The sequence below is a fragment of the Leopardus geoffroyi genome, chromosome B3 (genome assembly GCF_018350155.1).
Source record: "Leopardus geoffroyi isolate Oge1 chromosome B3, O.geoffroyi_Oge1_pat1.0, whole genome shotgun sequence".
Taxonomy (NCBI): domain Eukaryota; kingdom Metazoa; phylum Chordata; class Mammalia; order Carnivora; family Felidae; genus Leopardus; species Leopardus geoffroyi.
This window is the reverse complement of record NC_059337.1, coordinates 61,134,865-61,160,074: the sequence shown is the minus strand read 5'-3', so window position 1 is coordinate 61,160,074 and position 25,210 is coordinate 61,134,865. Positions and strand designations below refer to the sequence as shown.

Here is a 25,210-nt window from a genome sequence, read left to right as displayed (position 1 = left end):
GAAGCTCACAGGTGTCATGAAAAGACCAGGTGGTTCCCATCATCAAAGATTTCACTCTTACTAGTGGCAAGTACCCCAAAGTAGCATTTTCCCAGTTTCAGCAGACTGGGAATTGTTGGTACCCGAATGCCTGGAGGACTCACATGCAGGTAGCACTTGAGCAAGGTGGTGTCGATGATTTGCAACAGCTTCTTCTTGGATTTAATGGTGGGAGTGCCTTCCATAAGCGGGGAGGTGCTAGACTGGTGATCAGAGTCATTCAGCTTCTTTACCAGTTGGCTTCGTTTCTGCGAAGGCCCAAAACTGTAGGGTCAAGGCCAGGACTAAATTGTCCTTATCACCTGAGCTACCAGGTAATTCCAAAGACCTCCAAAACAGTTCACATACCCACCTTGATCTCACATTAGGACATAATTTTCATCAGGGATCAAAACAGATGAATGCCAAGTTGCCACAGATACAGTAACAATTATTGATTGGGTAGTTACTGCACACCAGGCACTACGCCAAGAACTTTATGTTATCCTATTTTAAATCTAAAACAAATGCAAGTATTATTTTCCCCACTTACAAGTGAAGAACCCAAGGCATGGATGCTACATCTCTCACAAGCAGCAGAGGCGAGTTTCAAATTAGGGTCTAATCCTAAAGCCCATGTTCTTCTTCTTCTTCTTGTTTGAATCAACTTTATTGAGGTAGAAGTAACATACAATAAAATGTGTCCTTTAAAAGTATGAGATCCATTCTGACGGACACACACGTGCATGTAACCACGACTCCAATCAAGGAACAGAACATTTCCATCAACCCGGAAAGTTCCCTTGCGTTCTTCTGAAAGGATCCCACCCCTTACACCACTGATCTGATTTCTATCATGAGACATTAGTTTTTCCTATTCTAGAACTTCATATTAACAGAATCATCTGGTTTGTATTATCTTGTGTCTGGCAGTGCCCACAGTCTTATCCGCTCCATCGTCTCTCTGGCATAGTAACAGTGTCAGTTAACTTCACACATTCCAAATCTCAGTAGAGAAGTCCAGGGAAAAGTGTGTACTTGGAGTCTTAATGCAACACAATGGCAACAGAGAGCCTTCCTCAACGCCACGGGCTTAGGAGACGGTCCGCCCTAGGAATGTTTCTCACTTGGCACAGCCGCATGAGCTCTGCAGGGTGCAGACAGAGGCATGTCTGTATGTTCTTTGCATGCTACCAGCCACAGCTGGATAGCCCTGGAGCCCAAGGTCAAGGAAATGCCAAGGCCATGCATGCCTTAAATAGACCCAAAGGACATTTACTCACCCAGAAGCAGGTGGCTTACAATTGCCTAGCAGTAATTCTCAGGGCCTGGCCAGGGGACGCCTTACAGAGGTCTTCAGAATATATAAGGGGAAAACATTTGCTAAGTTCTCTGACTCTGGGTGAGTGCCCAGGAAATTAATAGTAACCCTTTGTGAGAGAAGTTCAGGGTGAAAAGTCTTTAATGGAAACATTAGTTTCAGTGTTTACCTGAAAATTTCACTTACCAATCCATAACAGTAAACTGAAAAATAAACTTAAATCTAAATACTCCCTCTAAAAAAAATCATGTTATAGAAGAATACTTATTGATGGGAAAGAACTTTCTCAGTATACAGCCAGATTTTTAAAAAGTAAGCTAAATTTTAAAAAGTAAGCTATAAAACAACTTTAGTTTGATATCCACTGGCAATGATAATCCAATAAGTAAATTTTTTAAAAACTGAATTCACAAACACATATAGGAACATACCTCAGAGACACTGTGGATTTGGTTCCAGACAGACCGCTTCAATAAAGTGAACATCTCAATAAAGCAAGTCAAATGAATTTATTTCACACTGCATACAACGGTATGGTAGTATTATGTCTAACAAAATAATGTACATATCTTAATTTAAACATACTTTATTGCTAAAAAATGCCAACTATCATCTGAGCTTTCAGTGAGTTGTAATCTTTTTGCTGGTGGAGGGTCCTGCCTCACGTTGATGACTCAGGGTGGGGGTGGCTGTGGCAATTTCTTAAAATAAGACAGTAATGAAATCTGCCACATCAACTGACTCTTCCTTTCAAGAATGATTTCTTGGGGGGCACCTGGGTAGCTCAGTAGGTTAAGCAACCGACTTTGGCTCAGGTCATGATCCCATGGTTTGTGGGTTCGAGCCCCGCGTTGGGCTCCGTGCTGACAGCTCAGAGCCTGGAGCCTGCTTTGGATTCTGTGTCTCCTTCTCTCTCTACCCCTCCCCTGCTCACACTCCGTCTCTCTCTTTCTCTCTCTCAAAAATAAATAAAGACTTTAAAAGAAAAAAGGGAATGGTTCCTTGGGGTGCCTGGGTTGCTTAGTGGGTTAAACATCTGACTTTGACTCAGGTCTTGATCTCGCGGTTCATGAGTTCAAGCCCTGCATCGGGCTCTGTGCTGACAGCCTAGAACCTGGAGCCTGCTTCGGATTCTGTGTCTCCCTCTCTCTCTGCTCCCCTCCCGCTCATGCTCTGTCTCTGTCTCTCAAAAATAAACATTAAAAAAAAAAAAATTAAAAAGACCAATGATCACAGATCATAATTATAAATAATAATGAAAAAGTTTGAAATATTGTGAGAATTACCAAAATGTGACACAGAGACACGGAGTAAATGCTTTTGGAAAAATGGTGCCAACAGACTTGTTCAATGCTGGGTTGGCACAAACCTTTAATTTGTTTAAAAAAAAAAAAAGCATCTGTGAAGCGCAATAAAGAAGATTAGTGTGGCTCTAAAGATCTAGAAGGACAACAATACAATGATTACTTTTCTCTGGGTGGGAGAGTTATCAGTGATTTGCACTTTTGCTTTATATTTTCCTGGGGAAAGCACATATTTTTCCACAAGTATGTATGCTCCAAAAAAGTGTTTCAAAAAAATTATTTTCTATCAACTAAAATTTATTCTTTTTAGTTCCTTTAACACCTTAGCGTAAATTTACCAGAAATCAAGTAAATTTCCTGGTATTAAGATTTGGCAACAAATAGCTCAATGGTATTAATGAACAGGGAGATGAAGGAGAATGAAATGTGTGAGCCCACCGTGATTGCTACAGGATTCATTTACAGAATATGCCTGTGGTTTAGAGAAGGCCCTCACTTCCATGTCATAGAAAAGCAGGTTCTAGAAGTCCCAGGCAAACTCTTCCACACACCTCTGTACTATACCTACCTGTGTCAGGTAGTCAATCAGAGCTAAGTGTGCCTTCTCCAATTCAGCCCCCGAGAGCACAGGCAGTGGGTTAGGGTACTGTAGCTGTTTCCTGTAGTCTGTGGGCAGCAGGTCCGGGTACAGGCCCATCACATGGGTAGGATCTAAACGGAAGGTAAACGTGATTGCCCAGGAAGAATCATGTAGCAATTTAAGGAGCCAATAAAATGAGACTATTATTATGGCAAAATAAGTTCCAGACTGATTTTTTTTGAGGATTTTTTTTTTTTAATCTTTTAAGTAATCTCTACACCCAACATGGAGCTTGAACTCACAACTCTGAGATCAGGAGTCACATGCTCCACCAACTGGAGCCACCCAGGCTCCCCCAAGACGGGCTTTTTTAAAAAAGGAATGACTCCAAGTTTATAACGACTCAATGAGCTATATACACTTACATAATTTGAGCACTATTTATATTTCACCAAACCATCACAAAAATGGCTTGACTCTACATTCCATTCATGGACACATACACATATGCAGAATTCGAACTGAAAATTTATGAGCTCTCTGAAAATGGAGAAAAACTTTTCCAGGAAAAACTGAGAAGGCAATTAAAGTTGAAAAGATCAATGACCGTATCTGTCAAAAAAGGAGTATTACTAAAACAAATGGCCAAACGATAGGCTAGGGCATATATTTGCAGCATATATGGCAAGAGATTATTAAGTTGATTATATAAAACAAATCCACACAAATTGGTAAAAAAAAAAAAAAAAAAAAAAAAAAATTCATTTGATGAACAGGCAAAAGACATGAATATCTGACAAGAAAATAATATAAGTAAGTGGGAAAGCATTTTGTTACGTTAAGAATCAAAACAGTACAGGGAGTCTTGGGGGGTTCAGCTGGTTAAGTTTCTGACTTTGGCTCAGGTCATGATCTCATGGCTCGTAGGTTCAAGGCCCACTGAGCTGTCAGCACAGAGCCTGAAGCCTGCTTCGGATTCTGTGTCTCTCTCTCTCTCTCTGCCCCTCCCTGCTCGTGTTCTGTCTCTCTCTCTCAAAAATAAAAAAACAGTAAAAAAAATTTAATAAAAGAAAACAGTACACACTAAAAACATGTACACATTTTTATATCCATTTAATTAGTAGAAAAAAAATTTATATGATACTACCCAGTGCTTGAAATATTATGAAACTGAATCCTTTTTACACTGTCAAGGCAAAAAATACTGCTACCTCAATAAGGAAAAAAGCACCTGGACCCACTAATCCCACTTCTAGGAGTTCACTCTAACAAAATAGTCTACAAATGGGAGGGGGAAAACACATCTGAATGAACAGGTAATGTTATCATCACTATTTGCAACGATACAATTCTGGAAACAATGTGGAATTTCTTCAGCAGCAGAAATAAGAACGTATTTTTCATTCGACTAAGAGATTCTTATGCAATCATCACAAATTATAATTATGAAGGGCACACAGCAACATGAAAAAACGCTCTAACGATTTTACGTGACAAAAGCTATAAAAGCGTACACCTTTATGATTATAATTACATTAAGACATGGACATGTGGAAAAAGTTTGGATGAGAAGGAGACAAAATGAGAGTCAAGGCTAGATCTGGAGTAAGCTTTGTTTCCTTTAACAACTTAATAATGTTTTGTACTAGCATTACTTTATTTTCATTAAAAAAAAAATTTTTTTTTTTAAAGTTGGAGGAACATGAGAAGGCCAGGTCTCTTCTGTAAGGAGGCGAGCACCATGCAAACAGACCAGAAGAGAAATGCTACACAGCCCTGAACCCTCCAGGACCCATATCATCCCCAAGGAACCTGTGTCTGGCCACAAAATTTCTGCCCAGCTAGGAAGACCGTGTTCCTCAAAATCAGAGAATCATGATAATGTGAGGAAGACACTCATGAGAAGCAGCACCTGAATGGCCGAATGGGACAGTTGACAGTTGTACGTGGTGGCCACACAGAAACACAGTCTGAGGAAAGAAGACGGCTGTTGGGGAGCTGGAAGGAAGGGTGGCCCACAATGTGAGCCTCCATCAGCCTCCTGCACCACAGTGTGTGTCTACAAACAGGGCTCTGATGGTGTCATTGTACTTAAAACCGTGTGCCCAAAGCCAATCACCCAAAGCCTCCAATATGATGTCTGAACTCCCTTGCAGCATTCAAGGTCCTCTGAAATTTGGCCCCAGCTTCTCCTTCTAGTGTGATCTATCCAGCGCCACAAACATCCCACTGAGCTGTGGTTCACAGATCCTCAGACACAACTGTGTCCTCCTGCCACCTGCCTTCCTTTACACTCTCCTTTCCCCTGTATCTTCCAGGGCCCAGGTCACCTCCTCTCTCCCCTCCTCTTGAGACCTCCTGACTCAGTTCTCCACGAGCCTGAAGACCTATTTCACGCTTATTCCAATGTTTTACTGAGCAGTTTTACATGCAACCTCTTTATGGACACACAACATGTCTTATTTATCCGAGAAGCCCAGGACTGAAGGCAGAGCTGGTGCTGACCAGGCTTATCTGATCTGCCTTTGGGCACACGGTTACGTTTGGGCGTTTGGGCAACGGACCTAAATTAAGCCAAAATAGAGTATACAGAAACAAAACAATTTAATACTAACAACAAGCAAACTTTATTTGGCATTTATCCTGTACCATGCACTGTTCTAAGCACTTTACATAATCTTCACAATGCTTTGAGATAAGTATTATTATTCACCCTGCTTTGCAGAGGAGAAAACTGGAACACAGAGAGGTCCGCTAACTTTGCCTGAGGTCAACAGTCAGACTCCAGCGTACCTGCCCCTCACAACCATGTTCTAATGTCTAGAGAGTTTGTAGGTCTCTGAGAACAGGAAGGGCTTTGCAGCACTGCCTTGTGTGACTCTCAAAAGTAACCTACTGTTTAATCCTACTAAGCTCAGGTCAGGGACTTTGCCTAGAACAGCATTCAATAAATACTAGATGACTGAATACACACTTGTTCACTTGAATTACTTTCTGTTTTCTTTCTCTAATGGCAAGGGTAAATCACTGTGGGCAACTGGAAGTCTGTGTTTATGGGTGAGACCAGATGCACAAGATGGGGGCTGGAAATATATAACCTGTGGTCACCCACCAGATCCTGTGAGGCATGAGGATCAATTGACATGAGCACTGGTCTCAGATGTCTAGTATCACTTCTTCTGTGCTTCCCAGTTTCCCTTCCCTCCATGAAGTCCTTATCCCAGGGCCATACCCGCTTGTTACCTGTGCCAAGCTTAGCAAAGACCTGCATGGACTCATCAAAACGCTTCTGGCAGAAGAGGTTGAAGGCATACAAGTTCTTAATGTGATGGATCTGTTGCTGCTTTTCACTGTCGGAATCATCTTTCATTTCCTAGTAAGACAGCAGAATAGGTAAGAGTTCACTCACTCACCAAATATTTATTCAGTATATACTGAATTAGGTATTAGACACACCCTATGAGGTCCACATACCAAAGTGTATAAGACAGCCACATGGCATCTGCCCTCATAGACTGCCCTGATATTCTAACCAAAAGACTGAGAAGAAATCATGTAATTAAAATATAACTGGGTTTCCACAAAATATGTGTGACCCGTATTCCTGAAAATTGTCAAGGTCATGAAAAATAAGGAAAGATTAAGAAACTGTCACAGACCAGAGGTCACTGAAGACATACAACAGCTAAATACAACGTGATTTCTGGACTTGAAACTGGAACAGAAAAAGGGCGTTACGTTAATGGAAAAACTGGTGAAATCTGAGTCAAGTCTAGAGTTTAGTTTAAAAACACAAAAAAATCGAAACCAAAACAAAACAGGGTGAGTAATGACAGAAGCACATGGGAGGGGTATCTAGTCTAGTCTGAGCAGTGGGTCTGAGAAGGACACCAGGAGGAATGTGGACTAAGACATAGGCTGAGCTGGAGTTAGCCAGGGGAGTCTGGGCAGCTGACAGATGGAAGGGAAGAAGAGTGTGTTTTCCCAGCAAAGAGGACAGCACGTGTGCAAGGCCCTAATGTGACAGAGGGAACACAAGCACGCTCAAGGATCAAATTTAACGTAGCTGGCACAGTAGGGACAGGTACTGTTCACAGTAAGAGCTAAATTAATGCAGCTATTTATTATTTTTGTTTCTCCCTTCTAACGCTTCATTCCCCTTATATTCTTTTAAACCCATCTTTAGGTTTAATTTCTTCCTTCAAACTGTCTTTCCATTTTTCCCTTCTTTTCCTTTCCTTGTGCCATCTATTGCCTTGTCTAGACCACCATCACCATGCGGCCACACCTGGTCTAAGCCCTCTTGGGTGCTTTACAGTCTTTCAAAACCTGGCACAGCCTCCTTATCTGGATCATTCCCAGACATTCAAGCATCACCCTCTGCTCCAGTCAGGATGGGCTCCAAACGGTTTCCACACTTGTTTTCACTTCTTCAACTTCCTCAGGCTCTTAGCATTCTCTGTTTCCTCACCTGATTCTGATCTATTCAGAAAGGGTCCAACCTGGGGATGCCGTGTCCAGCCCACAGGGAACTGTCCCTTGGCTAAAATTTTGCTCCATGTTTTGTCAATGGTAAAAACTTTAGTATGTTAATTGTCCTCTGAAAGTTTCATGTAGTTCTTTAATTTCTTTACAGAAAAAATAGGTTCCTCAAGAGCGAAGATGGTATTAACCAACCTTCTTTCATCACAGCACAGGATACCTACTAAGCACAAGTCTAGAAAAGAGAAGGAAAAATGGAAACCCACTTCTACCTTCTCCACTGAAGATTAAACACACAACCTGCAGCAGGAAGATGACTGCAAAGACACAAGACCTTCCTGTGGAGAAAAATAAGATACTAAAAAAGCTATGCGCTGCATCATACCCTTTAAAGTTCAAAAACTAAATACATACTCTAGCACACAGATATATGTAAATGATTAAACAAGAAGCAACTTCTTAAAATTTAATTACAGGGGCGCCTGGCTGGCTCAGTCAGTTAAGCGTCTGACTCTTGGTTTCGGCTCAGGTCATGATCTCACAGTTCGTGAGTTCAAGCCCCACATCCGGTTCTGCGCTAATAGTGCTGAGCCTGCTTTGCAATCTCTCTCTCTTTCTCTCTGCTTCTCCCTGCTCTTGCTCTCTATCTCTCTAAATAAATAAATAAACTTAAAAGGAATTTTTAAATTTAATTCCAGTACAGGGATGCCTGGGTGGCTCAGTCGGCTGAACATCCGACTCTTGATTTCAGCTCAGGTCATGATCTTAGGGTTGTGGGATTGAGCCTCACATTGGGCTCTGCAATGAGTGTGGAGCCTGCTTGGGATTCTTTCTTTCTCCTTCTCTCTCTCTCTCTCTCTCTCTCCCTTGGCCACTCTCCCCACTTGCACTCTCTAAAAATAAAAAAAATAATAAAAAAACATTTAAAATTTACTTCCAGTACAATTAACATAGTATTATATTAGTTTCAGGTGTACAATATAGTGAGTTGACAATTCTATACAATACTCAGTGCTCATCACGATATGTGTACTCTTTTCTTAAAATGTTTATTTATTAGAGAGTACATAGATGCGCACATATGTATGGGAGGGACAGAGAGAATCTCAAGCAGTCTCCATGCTCACACAGGACTCAATCTCATGAACTGTGAGATCATGATGTGAGCCAAAATCAAGAGTCTGATGCTTAACCAACTGAGCCACCCAGGCACCCCAAGATACGTGTACTCTTAATCCCTTTCACTTATTTTCCCTCATCTACCCACCCCTCTGATAACTACCAGTTTGTTCTTTATAGTTAAGAATCTGTTTTTGTGGTTTGTCTCTTTTTTTCTTTGGTCTTTTGCTTCTTAAATTCCACATATAAGTGGAATCATATGGTATTTGTCTTTCTCTGACTTATTTCACTTAGCATTATACTCTCTAGATCCCTCCATGTTGTTGCAAATGGCAAGATTTCATTCTATTTATGGCTGAAAAATATTCCATTGTGTATATATACCACATCTTCTTCATCCACTCATCTATCAATGGACACTTACATTGCTTCCCTATCTTGGCGACTGTAAATAATGCAATAAACACAGGGGTCCATGTATCTTTTAGAATCAGTGTTTTTGTGTTCTTTGAGTAAATTCCAGTAGTTGAATTACTGGATTATATAATAGTTCTATTTTTAATTTTTTGAGGAAACTTCATACTGTTTTCCACAGTAGCTATACCAATTTGCATTCCCACAACAGTGCATGAAGGCTCCAGTTTTTCTCCACATCCTCACCAACACTTGTTGTTTCTTACGTTGTTGATTTTAGCCATTCTGACATTGTATGATGTATCATCTCATTGTGGTTTTAATTTGCATTTCCCTGATGAGAAGTGATGTTGAGCATCTTTTCAAATGTCTGCTGGCCATCTGTATGACTTCTCTGGAGAATGTCTGTTCATGCTTTCTGCCCATTTTTAAATTGGATTATTTTTTGGGTGTTGAGTTATATCAGTTCTTTATATATTTTGGATACTAATCCTTTATCAGGTATGTCATTTGCAAGTATCTTCTTTCATTTAGTAGGTTGTCTTTTAGTTTTGTTGACTGTTTCCTTTGCTGTGCAGAAGCTTTTTATTTTGACGTAGTCCCAATAGTTTGTTTTTGCTTGTTTCCCTTGCCTAAGGAGACATATCTAGAAAAATATTGCTATGATTGATTTCAGAGAAATTACTGCCTGTGTTCTTCTAGGATTTTTATGATTTCAGGTCTCACATTTAGGTCTTTAATCCATTTTGACCTTATTTTTTGTGTATAGTGTAAGAAAGGGGTCCAGTTTCAATCTTCTGCATGCTGTTGCCTAGTTTTTCCACCACCATTTTTTGAAGAGATTGTTTTTTACCCATTGTATATTCTTGCCTCTTTTGTTGAAGAGTAATTGACCATATAATCATGGGTTTATTTCTGGGCTCTCTATTCTGTTCCATTTATCTATGTGTCTGTTTTTTGTGTATTATAGTGCTTTTGTTAATACAGCTTTGTAGCATATCTTGAAATCTAGGATTGTGATACCTCCAGTTTCATTTCTTCCTCTTTTTCAAAATTGCTTTGGCTATTTAGGGTCTTTTGTGGTTCCATACAAATTTTAGAATTGTTTGTTCTAGTTCTGTGGAAAATGCTATTGGTATTTTTATAGAGATTGCATTAAGTCTATAGATTACTTTGGATAGAATGGACATTTTAACATTTGTTCTTCCAGTTAATGAAGATGGAATATCTTTCCATTTGTTTGTGTCACTGTCAATTTCTTTCATCAGTGTTTTACAGTTTTCAGAGTACAGACCTTTCACCTCCTTGGTTAAGTTTATTCCTAGGTATTTTATTATTTTTGGTGCAATTGTAAATGGGATTGTTTTCTTAATTTCTCTTTCCTCTATTTCATTATTAGTGTGTAGAAATGTAACAGATTTCTGTAGATTGATTTTGCATCCTGAAACTTTACTGAATTCATTTATCAATTCAAGCAGTTTCTTGGTGGGATCTTTTGGGTTTTCTATATACAGTATCATGTCATCTGTAAACAGTGATACCTTTACTTCTTCCATACTGATCTGGATGCCTTTATTTCTTTTTGTTGTCTGACTTCTATGGCTGGGACTTCCAGTACTATGTTGAACAAAGCAGTGAGAGTGGACAACCTCACCTTGTTCCTGACCTTAGGGAAAAGGCTCTCAGTTTTTTTCCCCATTAAGGATGATATTAGCTGTGGGTTCTTCATATATGATATTAAGGTACAGTCCCTCTAAACCAATTCTGTTGAGAGTTTTTTATGAATGGATACTGTACTTTGGCAAATGCTTTTTCTGTGTCTACTCAAATGATCATATGGTTATCCTTTCTCTTGATGTGACATAACACGTTGATTAATTTGCAAATATTCAACCACCCTTGCAACCCAGGAAGAAATCCCACTTGATTGTGGTGAATGATTTTTAAAGTACTGTTGGATTCAGTTAGCTGGTATTTTATTGAGAATTTTTACATCTGTGTTCATCAGGGATACTGGCCTGTAGTTCTCTCTCTCTCTCTCTCTCTCTCTTTTTTTGTAGTGTCTTTATCTGGTTGTGGTATCAGGGTAATGGCCTCATAGAATGGATTTGGAAGGTTTCCCTCCTTTTCTGTGTTTTTCAAATAGTTTGAGAAGAATATGTATTAACTCTTCTCTAAATGTTTGGTAGAATTCACCTGTGAAGCCATCTGGTCCTAGACTTTTGTTTTTTGGGAGGTTTTTTGTTTGTTTGCTTTTTAATTTTAGAGAGAGAGTGTGCAAGCAAGTAAGGGAGAGGGGCAGAGTGAGAGAAAGAGGGAGAGAAAAAGGAAATCCTAAGCAGGCTCCACACTCAGCATGGAGCCTGGGGCACGGCTAATCCCACAACCCTGGGATCATGACCTGATCAAGTGTTGGACACGCAACCAACTGAGCCACTCAGGCACCCCGGGAAGTTTTTTGATTACTAATTCAATTTCACTGCTGACAATCAGTCTGTTCAAATTTTCTATTTCTTCTTGATTCAGTCTTAGGAGGTTATATGTTTCTAGGAATTTATCCATTTCTTTTATTTGTCCAATTTGTTGGCATATAATTTTTCATAATTTTCTTATAATCCTTTGCATTTCTGTGTTGTCAATTGTTAATTCTCCTCTTCCTTATTTCATTTATTGGAGTCCTCTCTTTGGCTAATGGTTTATCAATTTGGATGATCTTTTCAAAGAACCAGCTCCTAGTTTCATTGATTTGTTTTATTGTTTTTTAGTTTCTATTTCATTTATTTCTGCTCTAATCTTTATTATTTCCTTCCTACTACTGGTTTGGGATTTTGTTTGTTCTTTTTCTAACTCCTTTATGTGTAAAGTTAGATTGTTTATTTGAGATTTTTCAACAAGAAACACATTTGTAACGGGCGTGATAAATACAAATTTAGGGTAATGGCTATGTCTTGAGGGAAGGTAGAGGGATGGGATGGGGAGGAACATATAGGTTATATAAGTTATTTTTCTTGGGTAAGATGGTGGATTCATGGGTATTATTTTAAAAATGAAAATAAAATAACGGAGGGCAATGCATAGGTGGCGGAAAAAAAAAATTATTAAGATGTTAAATTAAATGCCCTAAGAAAGAAACAATCTTTATGGGATATTAAACATGTCTAACTATTAAGACTGGATTTTTGTTTTAAATCCAGAACATGTATATCCAAGATGAATGTTACTTTTCAAAAGTACCTACCACATGTGACTACAAACATAAATTCCAAAACATGCAACCACTGTTTTCCTTTCAGAAAGAACTGACAAGATACTCTAAAAAGTAAGCTTTTAAAAATATTATCTTCATAAAAATCTCTTTTACTAAATTAGTTTAATGAGTAGGATCGGAATAATCTTTGGTTGTTTCCTAAACTCAAATCTACTCTCTACAGACAATAATCACCACTGGGGATGTTTAAAAGAATAAGACAAATCTCAGAGATCAGTCTCCAAAAGTTGGCAATGAGAGAAACACCAAAATAAGAGCATGGTTACTACTTGGCTATGAACCTCGGCTATGGACAATATCCCATGGAAACATTCAAGGACAGTGGCAGCCATAAAGAGCGCAGCCTTCTCAAATGCAGCAACATGAGGTGGTTTCAGAATACCTGAAGAAGGCCTGCCTATCCAAACACAGGGGAACTACTGTTGAAAGGGATTTTGAGTGGCCCTCCAGTTGTTGCATTTAACCAGACTGCGGTCTTACATTTATAATTGCTACTTTAATACCTGCATTGTCTTTAATTTTTCAAGGCTGTAACGTATCTATTAAATTATTTTATTGTCTTATTAATTCTAGGAGATATTTGGCATTCTTCTACATTTTACAGATAAGCAAACTGAAAATGTGAAATTATTTAGAGTTTATGGCAGCATCAGATCCCAAATCCAAGTCTCCTAACTTTCAGCTCTGTGCTTATTCTACCAGTCTAAACCAAATATAAACATCTAAACCAAAAAAACCTGCTTTGAACAATGAGAAAGGCAGACTCAGATCCATATCTCAGAAACAATACTTACTGCAAGCTGTAGAGCCAGTTCAAACTGCTTGTCCTGGAGAAGCTGTTGGATTTGGGTTGCCATGGGGACAGGAATGAGTCTCCAAACAAAATGATTGCTGGCCACATAGATAATATTTGATCTGGGGGCAGGAATAAGAGTATCAGCAAAAGGGCACAGGCTTTATGATGACATAGGTTAAAGCTTTGCAATATGGCAGCTACAGTAAAAAAAGAAATTCCTTACCCTCCCGAGGTAATGAAGCGGGGCCTTTGCAATTCAATACTCTGGACCAGAAGCCTCGGTTCTAATGTTCGGATCTCCACATATCGAGGCAAAACTGCAATGATGTAGGGAGGCTGGTGCTCTAAACAAGAAAGAACACCTTGAATTGCAGATCTGTTCTATGAACTGCTTCAGTTTCCCATTTCTAAGCTGCACTTAAACAGGATCTCCCAATAGTCCACTAGTCAAATACCAAGTCAGGATCCTACATTGTGATATCCAAAGGGAAAAAATGTTTTTCCAAGTGATGCTAAGAGAAATCTCTTGCACAAGAAGGATGCATCCAGCTTTGCTGACAGTGACCTGATCCCACCCCTACCATCTCCTCCAAAGGACTGGGTGAAAGCTTCACCTGCTCCCTTTCTCACCACTCACAAAATTAAGCCAGAGAAAGGTCAGTGGCAGCTGCCCCTAGCAATGCATCAGAGGGAGAATAAGGTTACATGACCTCTTCTTTCATTCTCTTAGGAAGGGCAGGAGGAAGGTAACTTCTTTTTTCCCTAAAATGAGGCTAACGAAAGAATTCCACATTTCTGGCCAAAGTTATTTCTGCTTAAGATTTTCACAGGGAAAAGATGCACACTCCACCTAATGCTTAATGGTTACAGAGAAGGCAGCTGGATGGCATTCTCAGGGTAGCAGTTTTCTACCACTGATGTGAGGTACCTCGAAAGTAGAGGAGTGGTTGACAAGGGCTGAGGGAGAGAGAAATGGGTTGTCACTTAATAGATATGGAGTTTTAGTTTCGCAAGATGAAAATATTCTGAAATCTGTTGCATGACCATATGAATATATGTAATGACTGAACTGTATGCTTAAAAATGGTTAAGGTGATAGATTTTATGTTATTTTTTATCACAAAACTGAAAATTTTTTAAATGTAAAAAAAATAGTAAGAAATGAACCACTAGATGGCATCATTATCAAAAAGAAATGTAACCTCAAAGAATGTATTTGTAGTTTCTTAGTCTGGCTAACTTCCCATGAATTTATTTTCCTCATTTATTTTCTGATAAAAAGTTTTTCATATTATGTTTGCAATTTACACTCTAAATACAGTAAAATATTTACAGCCAGAAGGGACCTGGCCTAAGTAATACTTCTATCACTTTGAACACCATCACTGTGATTAGGCTGGTATTTTTCATCTTACAAAAAAAAAAATAAAGTAAAATAAATGTGGTTTTGTGTTGGATTTTTTACTTTTCTTTTTTTGCTGGCCTCCTTTTTAAAAGCTAGTACAATTCCCTTTGGTGTTAATGTGTATAAATTTGTAAAATTTCTCTCCTTTAATCTGGTCTAATTTAATGAAAAAGGTAACCTATAATAGAAGCACTCTTATCATTGCCCAGTCTCCTCAACTCTTTGACGATAGAGATGGTCTATATCTGTTTGTATCTTCAAAACTTGGCAGAGTGCCTGGTATACAGCAGATATATAACAAATTGCCAACAATGACAGTGATTCACCTATTCAGCAAGCATTTCCTAAAAGGCTATATGATGTTTCAGGCCCTACTCAAAGTGGATCAAGACATGAGTCCAGGGTTCACAGTGCTCCTACATGAGCACAGAAGACAGCTCAACTGTATCCAGTGAGACAGTGTGGGTACCATGACAGGGAAAGCTGAAAGAGCTTTGGAAGCAACAAGGGGAAGTGACTAATTCTGCCTGCGCATCAGAGAAGACTTCACAGGGGGAAGTGCCACTGAATAGGGCCTTGTCATGTGAGCTGGACAGGGCCAGGCAGAGAAGAAATCAAGAGACAACAGCACGTGTGATGATCACTCAGTGAGGGGGGTTCCACGATGACTGGAGCCTGGGTGAAGTGGTAAAGTTGAGAGCAGAAATATAAATGAAGTTTAAAATGCACACCATCTAAGGAGTTTAGTCTTCCTCTGTCCGGTGGTGATTCTCCCACCCTACCTAGAAAGAATGCCTTCTCCCCACCTCAGTATGTTAAGGCACAGAACTGTTTCTGAGAAACACTGCCAAAGGCAATGGGCGCTAACAAAGGAACTCATACTAGGGAATCAGAAACATCCTTCAAGCGTATTACACACATCTTCATCAGTTCTCCCACAGCTCCTCTTCTGAAGGGAAAACAAGGGCCGCCTAGAATACCACACGAAGCTTCTCGCGCAGCTCTGACCCCCTCAAACTTGTTAATATACATAATCTCGGGCCTTATAAAATATTGTCCTTTTGATTTATCTTCCTTCTGAACCGTTCATCTCTAACCACCACCAAAATACCCTAGAACCTGATGCTTTTATCCAAACATTTACCATTTAGGAATCTACTGTTCTGTGAGACCTTTGCACGGGCCTCTAACCGGCACTATCCTTATTCCTCCCCAATTTGAGCCACCTGTTTTAGCCAGGGCAGTCTCCCTGCCTGGTCCAGTCCAATTGTACTTATGTAATGAAACTTCTTCCTGACAAGTTGAACAATGAACTTCCCCTTTCTCAACTACTGAATCTCAGCTCATCCAATTTAACTGCTCCAATGGTGCCTTATTTTATCTCTTTATCCAAGATGGAATCTTTACCTCCCCAGCTAGAGTCTTTAAAGATGGCATGTCTGTACGCCCCCCTCCACAGTGGTAACTATTTTTAAAATGCTCACTGTTCTGACTGAAAATGAATTGCTGCAAGGGTGGTCACATGCTTCCAGACAATGCCACTGCTGAGAGCCTGAGGCAGGTGTAGGAGCAGAAACCCTTAACATGGAGGGCAGAGACTGACATCTAAATGCAATGTCACCTCCAAGCTACAAAAGCAGAAGCGATAACCACCACATCAAAAACACTTCAATACTGAGTTGCATGTATTACAGGAATAAATAAGGAATTACCACTAATTTCCAAATGTAATCTACCTGGCAGAGGACACAATAAAACCATTAAAAAGAAGGTATAACAAAAAGGACTAAGAAGTAAAAATATACAGCAGTAGACAATCACTTTCTAAAACACACAACTCTGCTCATTTCTCTCCCCCGCAGGGGCAAAACCCAGCTTCCTACAAAAACCAGAATATCCCATTTTTAATGATCTTACAAACTTGTCTACTTATAGGAAGGGGAACTGAGAGTAAATGACACTGTAACCACAGTATGCTGAAGCTATGAAAGGGATTCCATTCTGTGAGGATGGCGCACAACCCCAGCCCACGGTGGAAACAGCAGCTATGGTAGTCTCACCCATGGTCACTGGTATGTCTGTCCAGTTCAAGGCACATTTCTGTGTGCATATCCCCTCCTCATTGAGCACCACGGTGAGATCATCCTGACCCACAGCCACTTTTCCATCTGCCAGAGGTGCAACTAACGGCTCCAGCTGTTTTCCTGTTGGAAAGAGCTCTTTGATGGACCCCTTTCCATCCACCTATAGGAAGACACAAATTGAATCAACCAGCATTCCCTCGCTAGAGGCATGAACACGGCCTGAAAAACCCAAATATAACTCCAAGCCTACAGAAGCCAATAATATTCCTTGCTTGGCATAAGGAAATATTATAGAGTTTGTTATGACAAATTTTGTCATCACAATGACAGAACCCGTTCTCTTTTTCTCTAACACAGAGGCACAAGCATCTGGCCTGGCAACTAACAATGTCAAGTGCTGGCGAGGATGCGGAGTGACTGGGACTCTCACTCGCTGCTGGTGAGAATGCAAAATGGTACAGCCATTTTGTTTGTTGGCTTCTTATAAAGTTAAATAGACACTTACCATACAACCCAGTAATCCCATTCCTTAGGTATTTGCTCAAGAGAAGTAAAAACTTATGTTTACATGAAAACCTGTATGCAAATGTTTATAGCAGCCTTATTCATAGTGGCGAAAAATTGGAAACGTTGTCCTTCAACTGATGAATGAATAAACAAACTATAGTACATCCATACCATGAAATACTACTCAGCCATGAGGAATAAAATGACACGCACAACAATACAGATGGATGTCAAACGCATAATGCCGAGTGAAAGAAGCCATATTCAAAAGGCTACATACGGTAGGATTCCATTTATATGACATTCTGGAAAAGGCAAAACTATAAGAGATGAAGAACAGGTCAGTGATTACTAGAGGCTGGGGCATAGAAGGAGGGGTTGACTTCAGAGGGGCAGCATGACGGCATTTTTTGGGTGATGGAGCTGCTCTGAATCTTGATTATGGTGGTGGCTACACAACTCAAGGCATCTGTTGAAACTCAGAACTATACATCAAAAAGAATGAATTTTACTGTATGTATATAAATGAATAATTTTTTTTTAACGTTTTTTTTTTTTTTTTTTTTTTTTGGGACAGAGAGAGACAGAGCATGAACGGGGGAGGGGCAGAGAGAGAGGGAGACACAGAATCGGAAACAGGCTCCAGGCTCCGAGCCATCAGCCCAGAGCCTGACGCGGGGCTCGAACTCACGGACCGCGAGATCGTGACCTGGCTGAAGTCGGACGCTTAACCGACTGTGCCACCCAGGCGCCCCAATAAATGAATAATTTTTTAATAGCTTGGGTCTAAACCAAGATTTCCCACCCTCAAGACTGTACCCTTGAGAAGATGATGCCAGAATTCAAGACAGTCAGAGGGAGCCCGCTCCAGCTTCAGGCTCTGTATCCCTACCCCTCGTGGACTTCTTTTGAAACCTATATGCCTCACTGTTATTCTGCTAATCAGTCAGCTGGAGAGCAGTGACTCCTCTATGAGTTTGCAACTCTGATGCTGATAAAATGAGGACACTCTAACAACGTAAATGTGGAACAGATATATTAACTAGATAAATAATGAAGAGCTAACATGGTGGGGAGTGGGGAAGTGGGGAGAAGTGAAGATGGAGAGAAAGACTTCTAGAATTGCCAAATCTGGAATATGAGAGGGGTATAAAGCTCAGAAGTTTAGGTTATGCTATGAAATGAACAGTATATCAACCATTTCTACATACAGTATGACTACTGGAGGAAAAAAAAAACAATGTCATGGATATTGATACCACTTAGGAGAAGGAAAAAAAGTTGTAAAACAATGTGTATGACATCTTTGTAAATAGGCAGAAGTTCATATGCCCAAAGATTAACAGTAACTATCTCTGAGTCAATAGATTATGGATGATTTATATTTCCTTTATTTTCCTTATCTATATCTCCTTATTTTTTTATAATAAACACATGTGGCTTTCGAAATTTAAAAAAAGTAAAAATAATTTAAAAAATAAATATACAAAAAGATTTTAGGCAACAGGAAACTCAAGTCTTAAAAATGCTTAATACTAAAGTTAGTTTCTAATTCTTGAGGATTGAAGCCTTAAGATGGCAGTCTATGACAATGCTGTTGGACAGAGGCTAGCAGCCCTTATGATCTGTTCCAATAATTAGATATAAGATATGGATAATTCATGATGCTGCCTAGCTTCAGACATCTATTTGTGGAGATGCTGAGAAGCATAAAATATAACCAAATATACAAACACAAGCCCTGTTATGCCCAAACGCTACTTAAGGCAGTCTCTTGGCCTGTAGTTCAGACGTGCATAATCATGTCCCCCAGGTAAACTAATACATGCAAAATAGTAAGTTTACCCTTATTAGGTAGTAGTCTCTCTTGAAACCCACACAGATAGAATTTTCACACCATGCCATGGACTTGGGCACATCTGGTACACTAAAGTCCCCCTGAGGAAAGAGAGCAAGAGTTCAAATGGAAAGATGTTAAAAGAAACCATGATCTTCCTGTTATTCCATGCCCACTCTGCAAAATGAACCTCACCCTCAACTAAACACAATTCTGTAAACACAAGGCTAGGAAATCATCTGTGATAAAAACTTAAGTCACCCATGAACTGGATGACTAGATGCCTTTGGAAAAGGTGAAAACCCGCTCTGAAATAAACCCATGTGTATAAACACTGCTTCTGAAGGCCAGGAGACTCTTGATGAGTGGGCATGAAGAGGCTCTCAGGTACTTACGGCAGAGCCTTCAGCTGGAGAGAACTCCAAGACTGAGGCCCTGACCTTCAGTATCACTGATCAGGAGTCTTTCAAGCGGTGAATCAACATGGACTTTACCTGCAATTCGTGAAATTCCCTGTCCTTCCAGAAATAGAGCTGCAGCTTCTTTTTCACTGCCACACACATCCGCAACACCTCCTCACCAGTCTCTGTGTGCTGGGAAGAGACACCCAGAGCAAATGAGGATGTGTATACGATGGCTCCACGACTGAGTGACCACTAAATGAGAGACTGCCTACCTTGAAATGGCTACGAATCTGAAAATCCCCTGTAATACAAAGTTACCCTATCAGACAAGCTGGGTGGAAGAACACCATTTTTCTAAAATGTACTTAGAAACAACAGGCTGAGGAGCACTTCCTCCCTGAGGGCTGCCAGTCAAAGGTCCCAACCCCAGCACATCTCTTAAACATTCATAATTCACACGGAAAATCCCAGGGCAGGCCTCCACCTATGCAAACGCTTCCTCTTTTTTTCTTAAATGTTTCTCACTCATGGATGTCAATATCTGCTGGTCAGGGATCAGCATGTGTCAGTGGCACTTTTAATCCTTAAAGGAATAGGGGAAAAGAAAATGTCTAAACATAAAACAAAGCAGTGTCAATGTAGACCACAAATACTAAAAAGCGATCAAGCTGAGTACAGGTGTAAGGCAGATTTTGAATAACGTAAGGAGGATAAATTTGCAAAAATTAGGAGAAATGTCTTTCCTGAATAACAAAAAACACCCTCAAGACAAAGAAGACAATAATATGTTCAGAACAAGGTCAATATAATGTCCTATAGTTATGCCCATGATACTGATGGTACTGTTAAGTTTGGATTTTCCCCATAATGGTTTGTCCATGGCAAATGCTTTTTTTTTTTTTTTAATGTTGATTCATTTTTGAGAGACAGAGACACAGTGCAAGTGGGGGAGGGGCAGAGAGAGAGAGAGAGAGACACAGAATCCAAAGTAGGCTCCAGGCTCTGAGCTGTCAGCACAAATCCGACGCGGGGCCTGAACTCATGAACTGCAAGATCGTGACCTGAGCTGAAGTCGGACCTTAACCCACTGAGCCACCCAGGTGCCCCTCCATGGCCAATGCTTTTATCCTGAGTTCGTTGCCTCCTCTGGTGCTCTAATCAGCACACACACAGGGAACCCAAATGTTTCACCTTCTGACCACATACAAAGGGGAAAATTTCTCTAATACAATCCAAAATCAAACATTTTCTTTGGATCTCTGCTGGGTTTGGATATCCATGTTATTCTTCCCATCTGATGGTAGGAATAATATAGGAAAGAATGTATTTATCAAAATACAATGTCAAAATTCATCTTGCCTAAACTTACCTCAAGGTCACATGTGAACAGTGATGCTCCCTTTGCCTTTGAAACCGTAGTGATTTGTTGAAATGTCAACAGGTCATGGACATAAATGTTATTTTCTGTTTGGAAGGAAGTATAATAACCCTATAAATTATCATAATTCTCCACACACATGAATAACTAACAAACAGAAGAACCGAAGTGAATGTTGGTTGAAGATGTATCTTTCAGTTTCACTAACAATGAGTTATTCTGATCTATTATCAGAATTACACTCCAAAATGTTTAAGAGGTCACTTCTGTTCCTTTAAATTTGGGCTGGCTTGTGTAAGAGAGCTCTTTCACTAGCAAAGCCCTCTTATACTCGGTCTTCCTCAAGTCTGGAAATTTGTGATGCAATACTTGTACAAGAATTGGCTTTCAAAGCTACTTCCATTAGGAGGCCTCAATAAAAGAAAGGAAATCCTCTGTGGACTTTGTACGATCCCATGATGAGGAATTCTTTTCTAGCTGCAAGCAAAATAATTTCACTCAGGCCTCCTATCTAGTTTTACTCATTAAGACATAGTTACTTTAAATGTTCCTCTCTAAACCTAGAAGCTAAGTTTAAAATTATTCTACCATTTGGGCCCTGGGCTGAACAGTACAAACGTGAGGCAAGTTTCTAGTTCTTTGTTGCCAATAAAAGGCCTCACTGGCTGCCTTCAATTGAATCTATGGCTTTCCAAACAAGGCCTGAATAGTCTGGCCTTGATCTGTCTCTCCCCTATCTCTTGTCACTGTGTCACTCTTCACCACACATCCTAAGTCTGGTCAGACTGCAGGACCTCTGCTTAAAATACTCTGCCTACTTCTCCCTTCCTATCAAAATCCTAATCATCCACTAGATGATACTGTCACTCCCATTACTAATATCCACAACATTTTTCATAAATTTCCATTGTAACTTATCACACTGAATCATGATTATTTTCTGTCATTTCAGTCTTCACAATCAGAACATAAACTCAAAGACAGAAACTATGTCTCTTTCAATTTGGTATCCCCAATGCCTAGGGCAGGGCTCAATAAATATCTGCTCAATATCAATAAATATCTGTGATGAATGAACGAACAGCACTCCTTGGAGAACAGAGCTCAAGTTTATGAGAGATGCTGTTGTCTTTAATACTCGTGTACCCTGCTGTGTCTGGTGTGGTACAGGTCAGTTTCACTGACTCTCAAATTAACCATGAAAGAGTTAGTCAGGTCACAGTTTTTATTTTTTGACACATGAAATATAACTACAACCCCTTTTCTTACCTAACAAGCTGACCAGAATCTTAAACTGGGAAACCACATGGATCTGGAAAAGAACAAATCATTAGACTCAATTAAACATTTCTGACAAGGCTTAACAAAACTCCATTTAACTACAGTACTAAAAAGGGACTTGGGGTACAGGGGTGGCTCAGTCAGTTGAGCATCTGACTTCAGCTCAGGTCATGATCTCGCGGTCCATGAGTTCGAGCCCCGCGTCGGGCTCTGGGCTGACAGAGCAGAGCCTGGAGCCTGCTTCTGATTCTGTGTCTCCCTCTCTCTCTGCCCCTCCCCTGCGCATGCTCTGTCTCTCTCACTCTCAAAAATGAATAAATTTTAAGGAAAAAAAAAGGGACTAAAGAGTCTATGCCAATGACAGGAATCTGACTTATATTTATGTGTAATCGCAATTTCTGCTCATTATAGAGGATCTCAGGCACATGACGGATGGACCATGATCTCTGCGTAAGTGGGAGAACAGAGAGCAGAGGATTCAGAGTTATTAAAAATGTTACCGAAGTTCTAGTTGTGACATGGTCCCATAGAAGTCAAATATTCCTGTAGCGACCACCATCACTGCCTACCTGTTGAATCTTTTTGGAGAAGTTTTTATTGGATTTCTCTAGTGTCACTTCAAACCTGTTGCAACCTATGGAAAAGAAACAAACATTCACAGTTCCAAACACAGGGATACACGTAAAACTTAACTATAACAAAAAATGCTGCTCCATACTGCTCTACTACATGAATCTACAAATTCCTAAAAGACTAGAAGCTAGAGATCTACACTAGAGAGCTCTCTTCATTGAGTATAAGAAGTCACTTTCAATTCTAATTTTAGAACAGAGGGTTTCATGCACCTTCACTTGGCATTGACAATCATATGATGGAAGTTCAGTGAAGCTACAAGGTACTTGTGAGTCTGAAGGTCTTATCCTGCAATATAGTACCTCGGCTAAGTGTTTGTAAAAAGTCACAAATATAAGAACCCAAGCAATGAAACCCAGCCCAAAGCATCCTCAGATCTAGACCAGCTAAATCCCAGCAGCTACCCTATGTCCTGCATCACGGGACAGAGCAAACACTCAATACTAACCCCAGAACTAAAGTAATTTAATACATCTACACTTACTGCCACTTTCAGGAGATTCTACATCTGTTGGCACTGCTGCAAAAAGGGAAGTTACATACCACAAAAATATGTCATACTAGCTTTGTGGGAATAACAAAAATATTCAGCCTCAAAAATCACCAAAAAGGCAAGAAGACAATAATTATCATGACAATGACATAACAACAAACTAAGCAAAAACTAGGTGCTGGGTTCTGGGTTTAAAAATTGATGTATATTTTCTAAAACCTCACAACCATTCCAAGAAGTAGGTATTACTGTTCCAATTTCATATGTGAGGCACCTGATAGGTCAAGCAGTTAAGTAGCAGCCAGTGAGAAAGCGCCCAGAAGCAAACTCAGGGCTGACTGGAAAGCCCGTGTGCTGAGCCTACACTCTATCTGTCTCCCAGCTTGTGAAGAGACTATTCAGGCTGCTGACCCCGGACTGCTCCCCACAACTAGTGGGGCCCACACCACCAAAGCTGGTCTTACTTTTTCCACCTGTCCCTCAGCAAAGGAGATGAAGGGACTGTGGAGATTCAAGAGATTCAGAAATGTGCCCTGTATTCTGCCATTATATTTCACAAGAAAAAAAAAAAAACAGCCACTTCACACTTGATACAGAGCTCTATATTTGAAAAGAGTTTTACTTTATTACTTCTAACAATTCTCCTCAAAGGCAGAATTATCTAGGACTGAGGTTCTCAAATTTTTTGGTGTCAAGACTCCTTCACAACCTTAAAAATTATGGAGAATCCCAAAACTTTAATATGGGTTGTAGTTATCAATGTTTACCAGGGTAGAAATTAAGACAGAAATTTTTAGGGGCACCTGGGTGGTTCAGTCAGTTAAGCGTCCGGCTCTTGACTTCAGCTCAGGTCATGATCTCACATTTATGGTTTGAAGCCTCATGTCAGGTTCTGTGGTAGCAGTGTGGGGCCTGCTTGGGATTTTCTCTTCCCCTCTCTCTCTTTCATAAACCCTCTACTTTGACTTTTGGTTTCTCTTCTAACCAGGTGCCTTCCTCTTTTCCTATTTCAAGGGTAGCAGAAGAGTAGCAGAATAAGGTAAAGGGTAGCAGAATAGGCCACCCCAAAATCTGCCACTTTAGTACAGGGATTATTTTGAGCTGAAGGCAATTGAGAAGAAACAGGTACAAGAAAAGCTCTCTGCCCTCCAATTTGCCTAAAAACAGAGCATACATTTACACAGGTGTCCCTCTACCCCCTCTCTACCAAGGACAGGATTTAATTAGTTGGAGACAACACTAGACCCTCAGCGGCCCACAAAGGATACCAGAGCAATCTACTAACAAACCTTACTAACTAGTCCTTTTTCCATTAGTTTCCCATGTGTGTCTTCTAGCAGTTTGCCATCCTAGAAACTCTAAGTCCTTGTCCCTTGCCTTACTGCTTCTTTAAAAATTGTTTGTTGATTTGTTAAGATGCAATATAAGCCCAAATTCCAACCAGCCCTTTCAGCTACCCATCACTAAATGCTTCCATGTGTATGTGTAATACACGTTAATACACTTGTCATTCTTTTGTTAATCTGTCTTTTGTCAGTCCAATTTACATATTCCCACCCAACGAACCTAAAATGGGTAGAGGGAAAAATATTCCCCACCCCACACACCTGAAAGATGCCCTTTTTTCCCATGTTACCCTTGCTTAAGGCTCCAAAGGGAAGTACTATTACCTTAAGCTATTTACTACAGAAAGTCTATCAGGTTGAAAATTATGAAATGTAGTTTTTTCTAATACAGTCAAATAATGAAAGGGGCAGGGATGCCTGGGTGGCTCAGTCAGTTGAGCATTTAACTCTTGATTGTGGCTCAGGTCATGAGCTCACAGTCATGAGATCAAGGCCTCACCTCCCCCTCTACCCCCTCCCCAACCCCCCCACAACTGTGCT

The 25,210-nt window shown here is 40.1% G+C and overlaps 1 protein-coding gene across 1 annotated transcript in view; it reads right to left on the bottom strand.

Moving 5' to 3' along the window:
• VPS39 (VPS39 subunit of HOPS complex) overlaps positions 1-25,210 on the bottom strand; it is a 42,582-nt gene that overhangs the window by 8,444 nt on the left and 8,928 nt on the right. Inside the window, exons 3-13 of the mRNA XM_045448069.1 lie at positions 22,768-22,832; positions 22,187-22,229; positions 20,909-21,003; positions 19,630-19,728; positions 19,144-19,236; positions 16,768-16,951; positions 13,526-13,646; positions 13,301-13,421; positions 6,467-6,596; positions 3,212-3,354; positions 144-287 (exon numbers count right to left, since the gene is read on the bottom strand). Coding sequence (XP_045304025.1) covers positions 144-287; positions 3,212-3,354; positions 6,467-6,596; positions 13,301-13,421; positions 13,526-13,646; positions 16,768-16,951; positions 19,144-19,236; positions 19,630-19,728; positions 20,909-21,003; positions 22,187-22,229; positions 22,768-22,832 — 1,238 coding nt within the window. The remainder of the gene's footprint in view (positions 1-143; positions 288-3,211; positions 3,355-6,466; positions 6,597-13,300; positions 13,422-13,525; positions 13,647-16,767; positions 16,952-19,143; positions 19,237-19,629; positions 19,729-20,908; positions 21,004-22,186; positions 22,230-22,767; positions 22,833-25,210) is intronic.